The sequence below is a fragment of the Carcharodon carcharias genome, chromosome 2 (assembly GCF_017639515.1).
Source record: "Carcharodon carcharias isolate sCarCar2 chromosome 2, sCarCar2.pri, whole genome shotgun sequence".
Taxonomy (NCBI): domain Eukaryota; kingdom Metazoa; phylum Chordata; class Chondrichthyes; order Lamniformes; family Lamnidae; genus Carcharodon; species Carcharodon carcharias.
This window is the reverse complement of record NC_054468.1, coordinates 104325199-104343301: the sequence shown is the minus strand read 5'-3', so window position 1 is coordinate 104343301 and position 18103 is coordinate 104325199. Positions and strand designations below refer to the sequence as shown.

At 42.9% G+C, this 18103-nt stretch overlaps 1 protein-coding gene across 1 annotated transcript in view; it reads right to left on the bottom strand.

Annotated features, from left to right (window-relative positions):
* cfap61 (cilia and flagella associated protein 61) overlaps positions 1-18103 on the bottom strand; it is a 218996-nt gene that overhangs the window by 44537 nt on the left and 156356 nt on the right. The window contains exons 22-23 of the mRNA XM_041206097.1: positions 6867-7194; positions 3249-3340 (exon numbers count right to left, since the gene is read on the bottom strand). Coding sequence (XP_041062031.1) covers positions 3249-3340; positions 6867-7194 — 420 coding nt within the window. The remainder of the gene's footprint in view (positions 1-3248; positions 3341-6866; positions 7195-18103) is intronic.

The window sequence follows — 18103 nt, the reverse complement described above, 5'->3', positions numbered from 1 at the left end:
GGCACCTGCACTTTACTGTAGTTGCCTCCATGAACCTCAGATGTGTAAAGTGGGACCCACCTCCATTCCCCCACCCCGCTGCGTGAAAATGGTGGGGGCTGGGTTCAGGGGCTTAATTTCCAGATTTGGGCCTCCACAACCATTTTTGCAAAGATGGAGTGTTTCTCTGCATGAAAATTTAGGGCAAAGTGTGCATTCTCCATTTTGTTTTAATAGTGTCCATTTTCCATAAATCCATATCGCGTGAGTGTGACATCTGCCATTATGTGCAAGCTCTTCTGTGCATCCTCTATTGGCCCTATCCTTAATCTTTTTGTTTTTATGTGTCCATAGAATATTTTACTGTTTTTATATTCCTTGGTAATTAAACTTTGTACTTACTTTTTGACTTCTTTCCTAACCTCTTTGTATTTCTTTTGTCACTCCTAAGTTGTCTATGTTCTTGGTGTATGCTTTTTTCTTTGTTTTCAAGTTTGCTTTTAAATCTTTACTCATCATGGTGTCCGATTACTAGCTGGTTTGTTCATTTAATGCAGAGTTAAAATTATATCAGAAAATATAACAAGGTTAATAATGGAAAAACAGACATTGGCACTAGGTTAGTATTGTAATTATAGAAGCATGAAATATAGCTTCCTAACTTACAAAAAAACCCATTAATTTTGATTAATTTTAGGGACTGTGATTCCTTAGTATTACTGTATTGTATATTTGAATGTGCATTCCTATAATGTTTTGTTAAAATATACATTCTTAATTAATAGGCTCTTCTATAGCAGGGAAGAGTATTTTGGATGGAAGTGCAGTAGATATACAGCATTTTGCTACAAAATGTAAGCTGCAAAAGAAAAACAAATTAATTGTACATTGCATTATTTTTGCAGTGTACTAGACATTGTGTTAATACAACAGATTATTTATACAATAATTTCATTAAATATATGTGTCACAAAAAGATTTATCTTACAGTAAAAGTACAGAGAAACATAATTGGAACCATAGGAATCAATGCAATTAGCACTTTCATAAAGAAGATGCATTTGTACATCCAAATTCTTGTTATGCAGTTATTCATTTATCAAACATATACAAAAGTAGAACTGGCTATTACAAAATGGCAGATGCTCATCTTTATGGGAATGGAAATACAATGTGAACAGTATCTCAGAGTGCTAAAGGTGAAAAAGCTTATGGCTGTTAGGGATCACTTTCACATGATCAAGTCAATTAACATCATTAAAAAATGTTACATCCCTCTGCAGCAGCAAACAATGCTTGCTGTAAAATGGTGTTAGGAATTACTTGATTCTGCATCATAGGCTGTCTTCTTAATAAACCTCCCAATATAATGGCAATCCATCATTAGATTCAACAAAATACGATTAGAATTTCTGGATGACATTTCATGCTGTTTTTGGCTAAGCTGACTTCCTTACTGGATAATTTTAACCACCAATGTGCCACAAAATATGTTGGTTAGTTAGTGCCAAAAACAGAAGATGTGACCTTAGTAGGATTTCTGTAACCTACAGAGGATTATGACAATGGAAATTCAAAGTAATTCAATGTAATTCAAAGCATGTGAAATAAATGTGAGGTTTACTTTTTCTCCATTTATAAAATGATACTAGCAGGTCTCCCATAGCCCTGCTTAACCTCCAAGGCAGAGGTTATGCTATTGTTATAAATCTTGCTTGCACAAACTCACAAAAATAGACATTGGAGTCACCCGGTGTGATTATAGCTACTTATATTCCATCACAGTGGTGGTTTCATGGCATTATTTTTAATTACCTCTCAGAAACAAATAAAAGAAATGTAGCTTTCTGACCATTTAAAATACATTTAAAAAATATAAAAATGAAACAATGCCAAAATTTCGTTCATACTTTTTAATCTATCAATACATATTTTGTTGGATCTCCTGTAGCATTGTTCAGGATGAGTCAGAAGATGTTTCTTTTTGTTGATAGCACAATATTATCTGAGACATTGTGAAAGGAAATTTTGTGCGGATAATGGACAAAACTGTGGCAGATGGATTTCAAAGCAGGTAAGTGTGAGGTCGGTGGTCAGTTAGCTATTTTGGCTGGAGCATGGTGTAGGTTCAGACCTTGTACCAACTGAGATAGTTCTCCCCACGCCCCATTGTGATATTATGACATAGAGATATGTGGAGAACAATGATTAGCAACCCGTGGACAATAAGGAAGCTACATGAAGAGAGAGCGAGGTGTGTGAGGTAATCCATTTTTGATCAAAAAGGATAGATCCGAGTATTATTTAAATGGAAAAAAGTTACAAACAACTAAAGAGAATTGGGGGTCCATGTACACAGGTCACCATGCAGAGGTTAGGTAGAAAAAAATAATCAAAAAGGTTAGCCCTCATAAGTAGAGCTATAATATAGAAAGCTGTACAAAGCCCTGGTTGGACGAAATCTTGAGTATTGTGTACAGTTTTGTGCATTGCACCTTTGAAAGGATATATGGCCTTGGAAGGAATGCAGTACAGATGCAACTGAATGTCACCATGGCTCCAGGGGTTAGATTATGAGGAGAAATTATATAAACTAGTCTTATATTTTCTGGAATATGAAAGGCCAGAGGATGATTTGATTTGGAATTTTACAATTTTGCTGGTGGGGAAACCTAGGACAAAGGGACATAACCTTAAAATCAGAACTAGGTCATTCAGGAGGTAAGTTAGGAAAGACCTCTTCATGCAAAGGATGGCAGAAGTGTGGAACCCTCATAAAAAGAACCAAATGCTAGTTCAATTAATACTTTTAAATCCAAGATCAATAGATTGTTGCAAGCCAAGGATATAAAGATAAATGGAATCAAGACAAGTGAATGGAATTAGAATACAGATCAGCCATGATCTCATTGAATGGTGGAACAGGGTGGAAAGGCTGAATGGCCTACTCCTATTCTCTCCATTTGATATGGAAAAAGGGAGAGGTAGTGGAGCTAAGTGTGTAGCTCTTTCAGAGAGCTGGATACAAGTGCAATGTGTTGAATGGCTTTTGTGTTGCAAATCGATAATTTTATGAACATTCTGTGTGTAGCTATGTATTCAATTGGATCAGAAATAAAACTATCAGGTTGAAACACTTTGAACAGAAATTAAATAATTCTTATATAATTTCATATAATATTTCTGCATGCTTAAATGTTGGCTGGATAGCTGCTATATAGTCAACAGATTATACAAATTGATGCCCCATTGTGATAGTTAATACTTACATATTCAGGTCGTGACTTCTGCACGTGCAGACAGGACACGGTCCCTGGCTTAGCAATATGTAGGTAATGGTATCCTCCAGGTAGGACGCATCCTGTATTAAAATAAGGACCAGCAAAAGACACTAATTTTCATATTTTAGGCAATAAGAAAATTAAAATAGAAGACTAAATATTTCAATCACGATGACTATCATTTGTTAGTAAATAAGTATCATCAGTAATTCAAACAAATGCACAATGGTAATGATTGGATGTGGTTTTGAGTTCCTGCTCTCAATAATATCAATGTGGCAGCCCAGGCATGAGGCCGGGTAGGGGGCATATATTAGCTGAACAGATCCAGGCAATTCCCCAAAGAGTGAGGAAAAATTGGAGAGAAACTTGTCCCAAGATAACATTCAGGCACTTCCCAGCTGCTGTCTCAGCCCAAAACTGCAGAGGCCTGGAGCAAGTCATCCACCTGTCCTCTTGGCTGCAGTTGGCATCTGACCCACAGTGACTAGAAAATAAAGGGAGAAACTCACCTTTGAATAATAAAACAGTCAAAGGGCAAATGTTACAGAAAAAGTGTGATTTAAAAAAAAAACAGGTTCATGTAGCTGAAAATCGGGACTCATTTTTAGAGAGAATTATTTTTACAATTCTGTTGCTTCTTCCCTGCTGGGTGCTACCAGCACAATCACAGCTGTCATGGTGCTTCTGGGAATATGCTCCATACTGGAACTGGAGGTAGTCACAGTGCTTGAAAAAAATGCACTTTTGTTTAAATTGCATAGAAGATATATTTGGAATTTGTTACTGAATTATAAAAAATACATAATAAAAAAATACAATTTCAAGTGCTGCGTTCAAAGCAAGAACTGCACATTGCATTTATCTAATTAATGTACACTTCAGTAGAGAGGTTACATTCTATGTGAAGCAGGTTCTTTTGGAGAAGTGGATTATCTGCAGAATATAAGATGTGCCGGAGGGAGTGAAAAGCCAACAGAAGAACAGGCTTCAAATGCTACCATAAACTAAAGGTTGATCTTTGAGTGGTTTATACATAAATTATATGAACCTTCAGAAAGATGCCCTTAGAAGTAATCAATTATTGTTTCTATAATTAATTGAAATCTTGGTAGTGAAACTCCATCATTTCTAGTACCACTTGGTTCCAATTTTATTGTGCAATGTTAACCATGTAATATTATAAGGGAGTTGAGTTAGTAAGTTACTGATCACCTTGTACCATGCTAGATATTTTATGCAAACCTCTAAAGTTTACAAATTGAAATACATGGGTACAGTTTGCCGAAGCAAATAGCTTGGAATTTGTGTCAAATGAGATGAGTTTAAAATACATATTTTATGAACCTGCATAATAGAGCTATTCTATGAAAATTATGTTTTAAAAACTGATCTATTGAGATCCTGCAGTAATGACTAATTGTGATATGGCCCTAATAAATATTTAGTTCATAGTACAAGAACAAAAATCTCAAATAAATCTTTCTTGAACTGGTTCCCACCAAAATTAATTAAGACTATTAAGCAGGGTACAGTTTAATATTTATAATAACTTTGAAGATTTTTTTCCACTCAGTGATGAAAGCGGTAATTGTGCTTCAAATATTGTGAATGAATAGATGTTACTCGTTGCAGGTGATTACTAAGCAAGTTAAGGGTTTGTTATGCCACAGGTACTAGTCTCAGAGTCTTCTATGGAAATAAATGGAGTGAATTGGCCCAAGTTACACTGCTAGGGCTGCATCTTACCTATGTCGGGCGGGTTGGGCGGGAGCAGGTGGGGGTGGGCGCAGAGCTGATCGCCATCTGCAATTGGCTGTGCACCACCATTTTATGTGGGCGGGCCAATTAAGGCCCGCCCAGCATGATGCACGGCTGGTAGCGCTCAGTGCTACCTATGCTGGCGTGGGGAGGAGGGAGAGTCGGGGGTCTACACTCTTTCATGCATGTGTGCAAAAGAGCGCAGCAATTTCCCTGAGGCTTGGAGCTGCCTCAGGGAGATTAAGTTGATAGTAAAACTTTTTAATAAAGGAGGAAAAAAATTATTTAAAAATGTCACATGAGCTGGGACATGTTTGTGAATTGTGTAAATTTAATTAATTATTTTATGAAACCTTCAGGAAACCTCATCCCGCCCATGGATGAGGGTTCCTGAAAAACGCAAAGGCCACTTGGGCTCTTAGCCTGCCGACAACCTTAAGGTTGGACAGGCAGCATTGCTAACAAGTTTAATTGTTTTTTTTAATGGCCTTAATAGGCCGTTGACATTTTGGCAGGTGCCAAATGAAATATCTAAATGAGGCCCGATGTCATCCCGTGTCATGTGCCCCCACATGCCAATGACAATATTCTGGCCCTAGTTTATGCTTTGCTCTCTACGCAGCACAACAGAGGTCTTGTGAATTTCACATTTTAACTGACTGGTCTATGAAAGCTAGATACATTTTTAATGTTAAGAGTGCTGACAGAAAAAATTATCTAAGGCAGAAAAATATTTCTTAAAGTAGCTCTGTGGTCAATTCAGCATAACCATTTCTGCTGCTGTAATCTGGGCCGGGATTTGCCTCTCCAGATTTTCCATCCTGCCTGTGATGTTTCCTGCCATGGGCAGGACAGGAAAATCCCTGCCCTGATCTCTGAGGGCTCTGTATTTTCCTTTTGGTTTCATCCAGCTTCCATTTGCTTAGCAACCTGAAGTCACAGTCTGATTTCTCAGATATCTAATGTCACAGGCAGGAATCTAAGGTCACAGCCCCCTTTCCCAGAAACTTTGAAGTTTTAGTTTTCTTTCAGTTAGGGAATGTCTCAAAAAAAAAATACAGGTTTTGAAACCAAAGTCAGTGCATCCACCAGAACATTCGACAAGCCATCTGTGCAGGCAATAGCTCACACACACTTCCCCACTGGTCCTGCAAATCATGGGTTTCCTCACAATACCACATAGTTTTTAAGAGATCTGCAAATTTGCTAACAAGAGAATACAGCTTAAATGATAAGATTTTTTGCTGACATGGTAGTTTCCTTATTGCTCAAAATGGGAAGAATTGGAGCTGATTTTTATGCTTTGAATGTTAAATGTATTTTTCCCTTCTGTTATGTCCTCTGCTCCAAGGTTTATTCCTTGAAGAAAAGATGGGTGGCCAGGTCATTAGAGCTTCCATTAGAGCTTTTGTGCTACTTTCTAGGAGTATTGAAGGTATGACCTGAGATAAAAAAATCTGCCTATGATATCCTCTATCTCAGTGGAGTAGAACGCAGCCTCCACTTTGCACCTGGCACAATGCTAAGTTTGTGACACTTAAGTTGGATGCAAATCCTTTTCTGTACACCATGCTTCTAAATGACATTTTCTTTTTGGTAAGTGGGTGATAGAATTGTGAAACAGATTAATAACAGAGGTGGTGGAACAGAAAGCTATGACAAGCTTTAAACAAAGCTAGATGAATTTCAATTAGAGCAATTAGTTCTAGAATCACAGTAAGGATATTGCTGGATGTTTTGGGAGGCTCGGTTCCATGGTTCCTGCCTGAAACATTGTTACAAATGACATACAATAGTGCAGAAGTCAAGGACAGGACAAAGTTCATATGTATTTCAGCCACATACCTTTGACTTTACTTCCAGTATAAGTAGGAAGAAGTTTATCTAGCTCTGCTGGTGGCTTAGTCACTTGTTCCAGAGTTGGATCAAACAGATGTAGCATGAGTGCAGCCAGTTGAAACCCAACTTCTTTCGAATTAAAATTTGCATGAGACCACTGGTCAGCATGGTAACGACGGGAATATTTAGTTAACGATCCTGCAGCTCTGATTGTTATATCATTGGTATGGAAGGTGGAATCAATTACTAATTTTCCATCAAAGACAAGGCATGCCTTATTGATGGCTTTGAATGCATCAAGATCCACTTTTTTCTTGTCAAAGTTAAAGAAAGCCTGGAAAAGTGAAAAAAAGCATTAGAGTAAATACACTTCCCCTTACTTTTAGTAATCCAGAGCCCCAATTTTAAACTAATGTATTATGTGAGAATAGGATGCATTCAGGTTGGATGCCCCATTTCCATTCTGCTCCAAATTTGGCTCTATTGAAAATCATGCTGGGTTGAAAAATCAGCATCCCATCAGCAGATTAGTCATGCCACTAGGGATTGTGTGTGTATTTGTATGTACAAATATCAACACAACTAGCAGACAGATCAATTAAAAACAATAATTCATTTTATAAAATACCAAAAATGCAATGCACTCGTTAGATGGCCACAAATTCAATATCACACCCGCTGGACTACTACTTGTTTTCAACGGCTTGTGCTATGGAATACTTTTGCATGGTTTTCATCTGCAATTTCCACAAATTCTAAACTTTCTGTTCTTAACTGTGCCACCATAGAGAGGCCCATGTATCGGCATATAAGAATAGGAGAAGACCATTCAGCCCCTGATCAAGGCTGATCTGTATTTCAACTATATTTACCCTCCTTTGCTCCATATTCCTTGATAGCCTTACCTAATAAAAATCTATTGGATCTTAAGTCTTGAAAATATCAACTGATCCAATACCCACGGTCTTTTCTGAGATAGAATTCCAGATTTCCACCAGCCTTTGTGAGAAAAATTGCTCCGAGTTCACTGCTAAATTGCCCAGCTCTAATTGTAAAATTGTTCTGTATTTCCTCACAAAAAGAATTAGTTTCCTGAATCTACCTTATCAAATTTCTTTAATTTTAATTTTCCGTGTCAGTGTGGCTCATTTGAAAGCACTCTCGCTTATGAATCACTCAGTTCAGGATTCACTGAACCCACTCCAGGGCCCCACTGCAGGGCTGGAGCACAAAAATCATGGCTGACATTTAGGAGCACTATTGAGAGAATGCTGCACTGGTCAGAGGTGCTGCCTTTTGGATTTAATGTTAAACCAAGGCACCATTTGCTTGCTCGGGTTGATGTAAAAGATTCCGTGGCACTATTTCAATGAAGATCAGGAGAGTTATCCCTGCTGTCCTGGCTAATATTTATCCCTCTAACAACAACACAAAAACAGATTATCTGGTCATTAACACACTGCTGTTTATAGGAGTTTGCTATGTGCAAATGCTGCTACGTTTCCTACATTACAACAGTGACTGCACTTCACAAGTACTTCATTGGCTGTAAGGCACTTTGAGAAGTCCTGTGGTCACTATATTAATACAAATCAATCTTTCTTTTTTAAATATCTTGATTAGATCATGCCTTAACCTCTAACTGAGAGGAATACAAACCAAGTTCATGCAACCTGCCCTCATAATTTAACCCTAAAAGCACTGGTATCATACCTTTCCTGACTCTCAGTACTCAAAACTGAATGCAGCACTTCAGATCTGTACAACTGCAACATCACTTTCCATTGCATTCTCCTGCACAGCACTCCTCTGACCTACACACCTTGGGGTTCCACACAGTTCCTTTCTCTCTAGGCACCTCCTCAAATCTCTATCTGAATAGCCAACATTCACACTCACCCTCTTCCTGTTGTGCTCTTGCATCTATCCCTCCTAGTCACCCTCCTCAAATGTTCTCATTCCATTCTCAGCACACACATCTTCATCTTCTCACATTCATAACATGCTGCATTCTGTCATTGCAGGAGAGAACCCACAACTACAAGGAGAGGCAGAGAACCTGGGGGAGGGCGGAATCTGCAGCATGACCACATTGAAGGAGAATGTCCTGGATGCATGCTGTCAGAAACAATACATCCACATTGCAGAGATGGGAGTAGCCCAGAGGCCTGGTGACAGCATTAGATAATATACTAGTATTTGATGATTGACAGTCAATCATGAATTGCTGGCAGGCCAACCTCTGATTCGCCCGCCCCACCATCACCTCAGGCCTTCAATAATTTGGGCACCATATTTAAGGGCACCCCTGCACAGAGCTAGCACTCTCTAAGGGATCAAAAGCTGCTGAAAAGTCATAGCTGCCGAAGGGAGGAAACATGCTGCCCCCAAATTTAGTGACGCCTCCGTTGGGCATCTATGGGATGCAGTGGAGTCCCACCATTGAAGTCCTCTACCCTGACTCTGGGCGAAGACCAGCAGGCAAGGTCATGAAACCAGTGTGGGAGGTGGTGGCAGTGGTGGTCAGAGCCAACATCCTGCAAAAGAGGACAGCTACCTAGTGCCGAAAGAGGATGAATGATCTCCGTTTCGCCAGGGTAAGTCACTCTTCTCATCAATCTCAACTCACACTCACAAACCCATCACATATCCACAGGGATCTCACTCACTGCCAGTTCAAGGGACATCACCATTTGCTCTCTCACACACACTTTCATCTGCCCTGAGAATCATGTCCTCATCCCATCCATGGCACCACTCCGCCACCCACACCTGACAGACATCTTTCTCATCTGAACTGGCAGGCAATCTGCTTACACTCTCTCTATATGTATTCAAGCAGACAACTGGCACACAGCAAAATGGAGGTTGCAGACTGGTGGGGGAATGCCTGACATCAAGGTTCTCACAGACTTTGAAAATAGAGCCATCCAGTTGGCTGGCAATGATCTGGACCGTTCATGTGCTGACAGTGAGGTTAGCGGTGCTCAACCATGAGGATCCAACAGAACAACATCCATCAGATGACCATGCGGTGAGACAGTTCCCCGTTCCGCAGTCACCTACCATGCACTAATTATCCCCCTTGGTCTTGCAGGCACATCTGGGAAGCAGCCAAGGGGGTCCATGACAAAGGTCCTCGACTCATGCCCCAAAGATACCTCTGAAGAATCATCTGATGACATCGTAATTGAATACCCATCACCAGCACAGAGACACACACCTTGGTGAGACCTAGTTCTAGAATTGCCGCAGGATCAAAATCTGGTGAGCACATTGCACTGTCTGAACCACAGCAGGTGGAGGCATGGACTTCTCAGGTTTCCAGCACTCGAAGGACTGTTGTTGGCCAGAAATCTGCTGAGTCTGAGTCAGATGCCAAGCTTCTGGACTCGGTCATACCTCAGTTGCTGGAGCCACAAAGGAAAGCTCAGGAACATCAAGAAGGGATGTCTGCTGTACTCCTCAGATTGCAAGGCACAAAGGAGGGGTCCATCCACCTTCAGGCTGAGGTGATAGCGCCGGCAGGCCAACACACCGAGGTCAGCACTGGTACAATGGCGGTTGCCATGGAGACCTTTGTCCAGGACATTGCTCCTGCACTGCTGCATGGGCTGAAGTACATCACTGATGCCATAGACGGCTCCAACAGTGTCAACGTGGGAGGGGTATAGGGCAGCTCAAACTCACTCCAGCTTCCTCTTCTCAAGGAGTCAGCCAAAGAGCCCTTGGGTACCCAAAGGGAGGAGGACCAGCAGGTGAACAGCTGGGCCATCCACTCAAGTGAATCCGGGAGTGTCTGGACTACCCGAAACCCCTTTTCCCATGAACCCGGCTCCACAGACCGAGGGTTGCCACACAGCAGGACCCAGAAAGCAGGCCGGAGCCCTTCAGGTCTCGGCCCTCCAGAGCATGCCTGCCAACATCATCGCAGACAGGGCAGGCTGCCTCCACCTCCATTGTGGATGTCGGGGGTGCACCAAGGTGTAGCGGCAGGGTTAGGAAGGTAAGAAGATGTAACTGTTTCGAGTATAAACCCATTTCCATCTGTTTCAGATGAAGTTACATTGTTTCATAGTTTGCCATTGTGAGATTTGAACTAGGTAAGAAGATGTAACTCTTTCGAGTACAAACACGTTTCCACCTGTTTCAGATGAAGTTACATTGTTTCATAGTTTGCCATTGTGAGATTTGAACTAGGTAAGAAGTTGTAACTCTTTCGAGTACAAACCCATTTCCATCTGTTTCAGATGAAGTTACATTGTTTCATAGTTTGCCATTATGAGATTTTAACTCTTGATCTTGGGGTTACAAGCCCAGTACCATAACCACTTGGCTATTTAGGCCAAGCCTAGATAAGAAGATGTAACTGTTTCGAGTACAAACCCGTTTCCATCTGTTTCAGATGAAGTTACATAGTTTGCCATTGTGAGATTTGAACTCTTGATCTTGGAGTTACAAACCCAGTACCATAACCGCTTGGCTATTTAGGCCAAGCCTAGGTAAGAAGATGTAACTCTTTCCAGTACAAACACATTTCCATCTGTTTCAGATGAAGTTACATTGTTTCATAGTTTGTCATTGTGAGATTTGAACTCTTGATCTTGGAGTTACAAACCCAGTACCATAACCGCTTGGCTATTTAGGCCAAGCCTAGGTAAGAATATGTAACTCTTTCGAGTACAAACACGTTTCCATCTGTTTCAGATGAAGTTACATTGTTTCATAGTTTGCCATTGTGAGATTTGAACTCTTGATCTTGGGGTTACAAACCCAGTACCATAACCACTTGGCTATTTAGGCTAAGCCTAGGTAAGAAGATGTAACTCTTTCCAGTACAAACACGTTTCCATCTGTTTTTCAGATGAAGTTACATTGTTTCATAGTTTGTCATTGTGAGATTTGAACTCTTGATCTTGGGGTTACAAGCCCAGTACCATAACCACTTGGCTATTTAGGTCAAGCCTAGGTAAGAAGATGTAGTAACTCTTTCGAGTACAAACCCATTTCCATCTGTTTCAGATGAAGTTACATTGTTTCATAGTTTTGCCATCATGAGATTTGAACTCTTGATCTTGGGGTTACAAACCCAGTACCATAACCACTTGGCTATTTAGGCTAAGCCTAGGTAAGAAGATGTAACTCTTTCCAGTACAAACACGTTTCCATCTGTTTTTCAGATGAAGTTACATTGTTTCATAGATTGTCATTGTGAGATTTGAACTCTTGATCTTGGGGTTACAAGCCCAGTACCATAACCACTTGGCTATTTAGGTCAAGCCTAGGTAAGAAGATGTAACTCTTTCGAGTACAAACCTGTTCCCATCTGTTTCAGATGAAGTTACATTGTTTCCCATTGTGAGATTTGAACTCTTGATCTTGGGGTTACAAACTCAGTACCATAACCACTTGGCTATTTAGGCCAAGTCAAAGGATGTAACTCTTTCGAGTACAAACCCGTTTCCATCTGTTTCAGATGAAGTTACATTGTTTCATAGTTTGCCATTGTGAGATTTGAACTCTTGATCTCGGGGTTACAAACCCAGTACCATAACCACTTGGCTATTTAGGCCAAGCCGTTAAGAAGATGTAACTCTTTTGAGTACAAACACGTTTCCATCTGTTTCAAGATGAAGTTATGTTGTTTCATAGCTTGCCATTGTGAGATTTGAACTCTTGATCTTGGGGTTACAAACCCAGTACCATAACCACTTGGCTATTTAGGCCAAGCCCTAATATGTAACTCTTTCGAGTACAAACCCGTTTCCATCTGTTTCAGATGAAGTTACATTGTTTCATAGTTTGCCATTGTGAGATTTTAACTCTTGATCTTGGGATTACAAGCCCAGTACCATAACCACTTGGCTATTTAGGCCAAGCCTAGGTAAGAAGATGTAGTTGCACAGCTTGGGCATGGGTGCTAATCGCTAGCACCAAATGTTCACCATTGTAAATATACTCCCAAGAATGTCTCCTTGCCTGTGGCTCCTTGTTATGATGAGCAGTGTTCGTGTCACTCAGATGTGAAACCTTGGTTCCTGCACAAGATAAAGGCAGGGCTTCCTTGTGCAGTGTGTAACCTTCAGACCAAAGTGATTGTCTGGCCTCACACTCCCTGGACACATTGGTGATGCCTACACCTCGATGGTGCTGGTCATTGCTGCCAGAATGTCGTGGGCAGGCATCACAGAGTTCTCTCATTCTCCCTGTGTGCTCTCAGCACCTTTGAGCTGGAGCTGGCCCCCCCATCTCTTCAGCATCAATGACTGGTGACTCTGTGCTCCTGAAGGGGACAGGTGCTGAAGACTGACAAAGGTGCATTTAAAGTTTCATGGCTGCGTCTCCATGATATGACCCTGAGCTGGCCTCAGCCAGACAGGAGTCAGACATGGCTATGTGAAGATCTATGGAGTATCCTCACTGCATCTCATCATCATCCTCCTGGAATCTAGCTACTATTAAGGCCTGTGCTGCTTCTCCATGACATGACCCTGAGGACTGAGGGTATGTGCACTGCCATCAGCCACAGAGGAGTCAAATGTTCACAGGTGCAAGTTGAGGATGTTAGGACTATCCTCACTGCATCTCGACATCATCTTCCATGAATTTTGTGGCAATGAAAGCCTCCTGAGCGTGCCTGCCTCGTCTGGCCACTGTGATGGCCTCATCCCCAGCATCCTCACCTTCGAGGACCACATCACTGTCATCCTTTGACGTCCTCCTCATTGGAGGAGACATGCAGCTCTTCAATCTCCTCCTCAGCCAGGTACTCCCACCGTTGCAACACCAGGTTGTGAAACGTGAAGCAAATGGTGATGAGGCGAGACACCCTTGGTGGACTGTCTTGCAATGCTCCACCAAACCTGTTTAGGCACCGGAACCACATTTTCAAAACGCCTATTGCTTGCTCCAAAGTCCAGGTTGCAGCATGAGACTCGTTATACCGTCGCTCTGCTGCAGTCTGAGACTGCCATATGAGCGTCATCAGCCACGTCCTCTTTGGGTAATCTTTGTCCCTGAGGAGCCAACCCTCAGCCTCTCTGGACCCTGGAAGATGTCAGGGATCTGAGATCTGCTACCTGCTAAGGATGTAGGAGACATGATCGTTCGCTGGGAATCGTGCGCAGACCTGTGGTTGTCGTGATCGCACATCAGCTGAACATTCACTCCTTGTAATTGACTCCTTGTTGCCACGGAGATCTAAGCGCCACATGAGTGCAGTCGATGGCACCCCGCACCTGTGGAAAACCTGAGATCTGTGCATATCCCTGTGCTCTTGCTTCCTGGCTTTTCTGAGCCCAGGTGAATTGTACAAAGTTCTGTGCCTTTGTGAAGATGGCGTCTATGATCTCCTGAATACACATGCATGGAGGCTTGCGAGGTCCTGCACAGGTCACCTAGGAGCCCTGGAAGGAGCCACTGGCATAAAAATTGAGCACTGCGGTCACTTTCACAGCCACTGGCAGTGGATGCCCTCTATGTCCCTGTGGCACCAAATCCTGCAGCACATGGCATATGTGACTGACCAGTTCCTTAGATATGCACAGTCTTCGGTGACATTGGTTTCAGTCAGCTGCAGGGATGGCAAGCGTTGTCTATAGACCCTGGGTCTATCGAAGCGCCTACGTGCGACGGCTCTTTGTGGATCTTTAGCTGTGTGCGCAGCAGGCCCTACCGACCCTTCATCTTGAGGGAGGTGCTCTCCCGTTTGCTTGGCCAGGTAGCTCTGGACATTTTTCTTCTTCTCTGCTCCCTGTAAAACATGAGGTATACTGCTAAATCACCAGGCTTCATGATCCTGATGTCCTCCTGCAGGATCAAAGAGAGAGAAGCGTGGGTTAGCATATGTGTCGTAAGAACTTCTCTTGGTTAAGTCTGAAGGCCCCTTCGCGCAGGCAGGAGAGCGCCAGACACCACTTGGATGGCCAGTATGCAGCGCGCTCATTGGCTGTCTGAAACCCCACCCACCTCCGCCTCACTCCAGTTGACCGATTGGCGGCAGCTTTGCCCATTGGACTGCATACTGTGCTCTCAGCTCAGGCACAGGCATTCTCCTAACCCACATTGCAAGGCTGGTCTGTTAGCTTGAACCATGATGGATACTGGTCCAAACCTGAATAAAGACATTACAAGGAGGTGTGACAAGCGCCTCCACCAGTAACTGCACCATGGCCGCCTATCGCAAGGGGATTCTATAACTTGCCCAGTTGGCCAATTGTTCTGCTGCCCCCTAAAATGCACATTCATTCGCAGCCTGTGCCCGAGGGGTGAAAAGTTTTGGAGCATTTGGTGGCAGTTTCATGTATTTGTATTGCTTCAGTGGACAGAAAAGCTTCAGAGGTCCCACTCCAAGCAGGTCAATGGAGCTGCAGCTGAACAATCTCAGCTGCAGAAGAATATGGAAGATGACAAGCTTTTCCATGCGTGGGGCTGCTCCCATCATCACCCCCCAACACCATCCCCCCCCACCCCCCACACCGCCCCCACCCCCCCACCAACACCAACCCCTGCGGCACGTGCTCATGTACTTCCTTCAGTCTGTGCTGCCCTGCCCTGCCCTCCCACCCACCCAGGCCTGACATACACTGAAAGCCAGCCAGGAAAAAGTGACTTGCCTGTGCAGCTCCGAATGCACGGCATCTCTTCCTTGATGTCCTGCAGGCAATGCTCGTGAGTGCTGCGTATGGTTTTGTCTGAGTTCCTCTCGAAGTTCAGCTCACTAGGTGCAGGTCGCTTCTGTACAGCTGGGAATCGCACGCTGACGTGCCTGGATGATTCCGGCAGGCAAGGCTTATAATGAGATGCTGAAATATGGAAATTAGGTTCCGACATGCAGCAGTGGGAAATACGCATCACCATTGACGGGTGGAGCGGATGATTGCAAACTGGTTTCACCACGGCGTGAAACTGTTTTCTGCCCTCACACCAAATTGACCCCCCCCTACCCGCCCACCAGGAAGCCTGGTGCCAATGAGACCGGACAAATCTGCCCTTAGCAGTTACTTGAATGTGTACAGCAATGTCAATGGTCTATGCTTTAGTGAAACACTTGATACATTTATTCTCCTGGCCTCTACTTTGTTGCATGCCCCAGTCATCCTGGAGAATAGCCTGCAGGTGAATGGTATGATCAGCTTTTATGAGGAGGTAAGGGCGTGATTGTAATGGTTGGCTGGTTGACTATTGGATCAAACAGTGCTGTGAGGAGGGGCATAGATATTACCAATGACACTTTCAGATGGGCTCACACACAATGAAGTAAAACATGCCTGGATGAGTCTGTCATGGGCTTCTCTAGCAGCCAGATGTGCAGTTACAGGCACCATGACCATACCTGACTCCTCCTTCTCCTCTCCCCTCAGTGGAGGATGCTGGACATTCTACACCTTCCTTTTCACTCCTCTCTTCAGCAATGTTGTGTAGGGAAAACCATGCCACAACTGTTCTGGAGACCCTTGATGGGACATATTGAAGGGTGCCTGAAATGTATCTTAAGCAAATTGAAAACTTGTTCCATTATTGCCCTTGAAGTGATGTGGATGCTGTTGTATCTCTCCTAAGATTTAATGGTAAGGTTCCTTACTGGAGGTATCAGCTAGATGTTCAGATGGTATTCAGATGAAGGTGTATGCTGGAGTGGAGACCCACATGATTTGTGACTGTCGCAGAATGAATCATGCCATATCTAGTGTAAGATCACAAACTAATTGGACATTGAGGGAGTTAAATCCTTGCAATTGATGAAGACTCCTGGCTGTTCGGAGAGCACCTTGATTGCCACAAGCATGCAACCAATGACTCCCTGCACCTATGGAAACTAGCCACTGCAGCAAAGTTGACAGACCTCTGTATTTGGCTAGCCTCATCCATGGCAAAGTTCACATAAGTGGTGGCCTCGGGAAAACTAGTCATCGCTGACTTGTGACGCACTTATGGGCAGCAGATTGAGAGATCCTTCAGATGTCACCAGCAGATCCCTGGAAAGAGGCCAGAGTTAAAGAAACTCAGGGCTGTAGTGATCTTGACAGCCATTGGCAATGTGTGCCCACCTGGTCCTCTTGGAAGGAGGTCTTGAAAGATGTAAGCACTGACTGGCTGTGAAAGCCTGAGCCTCTGTTGCTCTGTCACACTGAGGAGGATCACCCTCTGTCTGTAGATTCTGTGCTGGGGGCCTCGTCTCCTTTGAGCTGCAGCTCTCTGTCCATCCTCTCTGTCATGCGAAGTGGCATGTAGTTGTGAAGAACATAGGTGCTATTGGTATTGTTGTTGCTTCTGGTGCTGCTGCTGCTCATGTGGCTGTTCCTGCTGCTCCAGGCCACTGGTCCAAAAGTTGCTCCCATGCTGCAGTGAAGGTTAACAGCAATAGCATTCAGAAAAAGTGAGTATATTCCAAGGCAGTGGAAAGTAATGAATTCAGTTTCTCAGAACTAATCTTGCAGGCACAAGCCTTTCACTGGCTGACTAGAAACTTTGCAATTTTACTCTTTAAAGGCTTCCCAGCATGGCAATGTAATTGAGCAATTACTCCCTGCTGTGCTCTCATCACGTTGACCCTGGGAAGTTGCAGACAGCTCGTGAAACCTATGATAAAAGCAAAAAACTGCGGAAGCAGGAAATCTAAAACAAAAACAAAAATAAAAACACCTGGAAAAACTCAACAGGTCTGACAGCATCTGTGGAGAGGAACACAGTTAACGTTTTGAATCCGTATGACTCTTCATATAGACTCGAAACGTTAACTGTGTTCCTCTCCGCAGATGCTGTCAGACCTGCTCAGTTTTTCCAGGTATTTTTATTTTTGTTTTTGTCATGAAACCTATGCACTGGCTGTTAAATGCAGAATGCTGGGTTAAATTCAAATTTAATTCCTGTATACATATTATAATGACCTATCCGACAGTTGTATGGGAGATCCCCGCTGGCCTGCAAACACACCCAAGTAACACCAAACAGTAGGGCAAGGTCACGTCAGGTTCCTGCTCCAATGCCACTTTTCAGGAATTTAATATCCCATCCAAACCTGACCTTGCCTCCCCTTGGCAGGTAAAATTCTAAACCTGGTTTCTCTCTACCTGTACTCCCCTTATTAAAAAATGGAGTGACATTTGCAATTTTCCAATTCACTGGCACCATTCCTAAATCTAGAGGAGCTTTGGAAAATTATGACAAACATGGCTGCAATTTCTTCACCTATTTCTTTTAATACTTTGGGTATATTTACTCCAATAAGTTCCTCCCCTTGA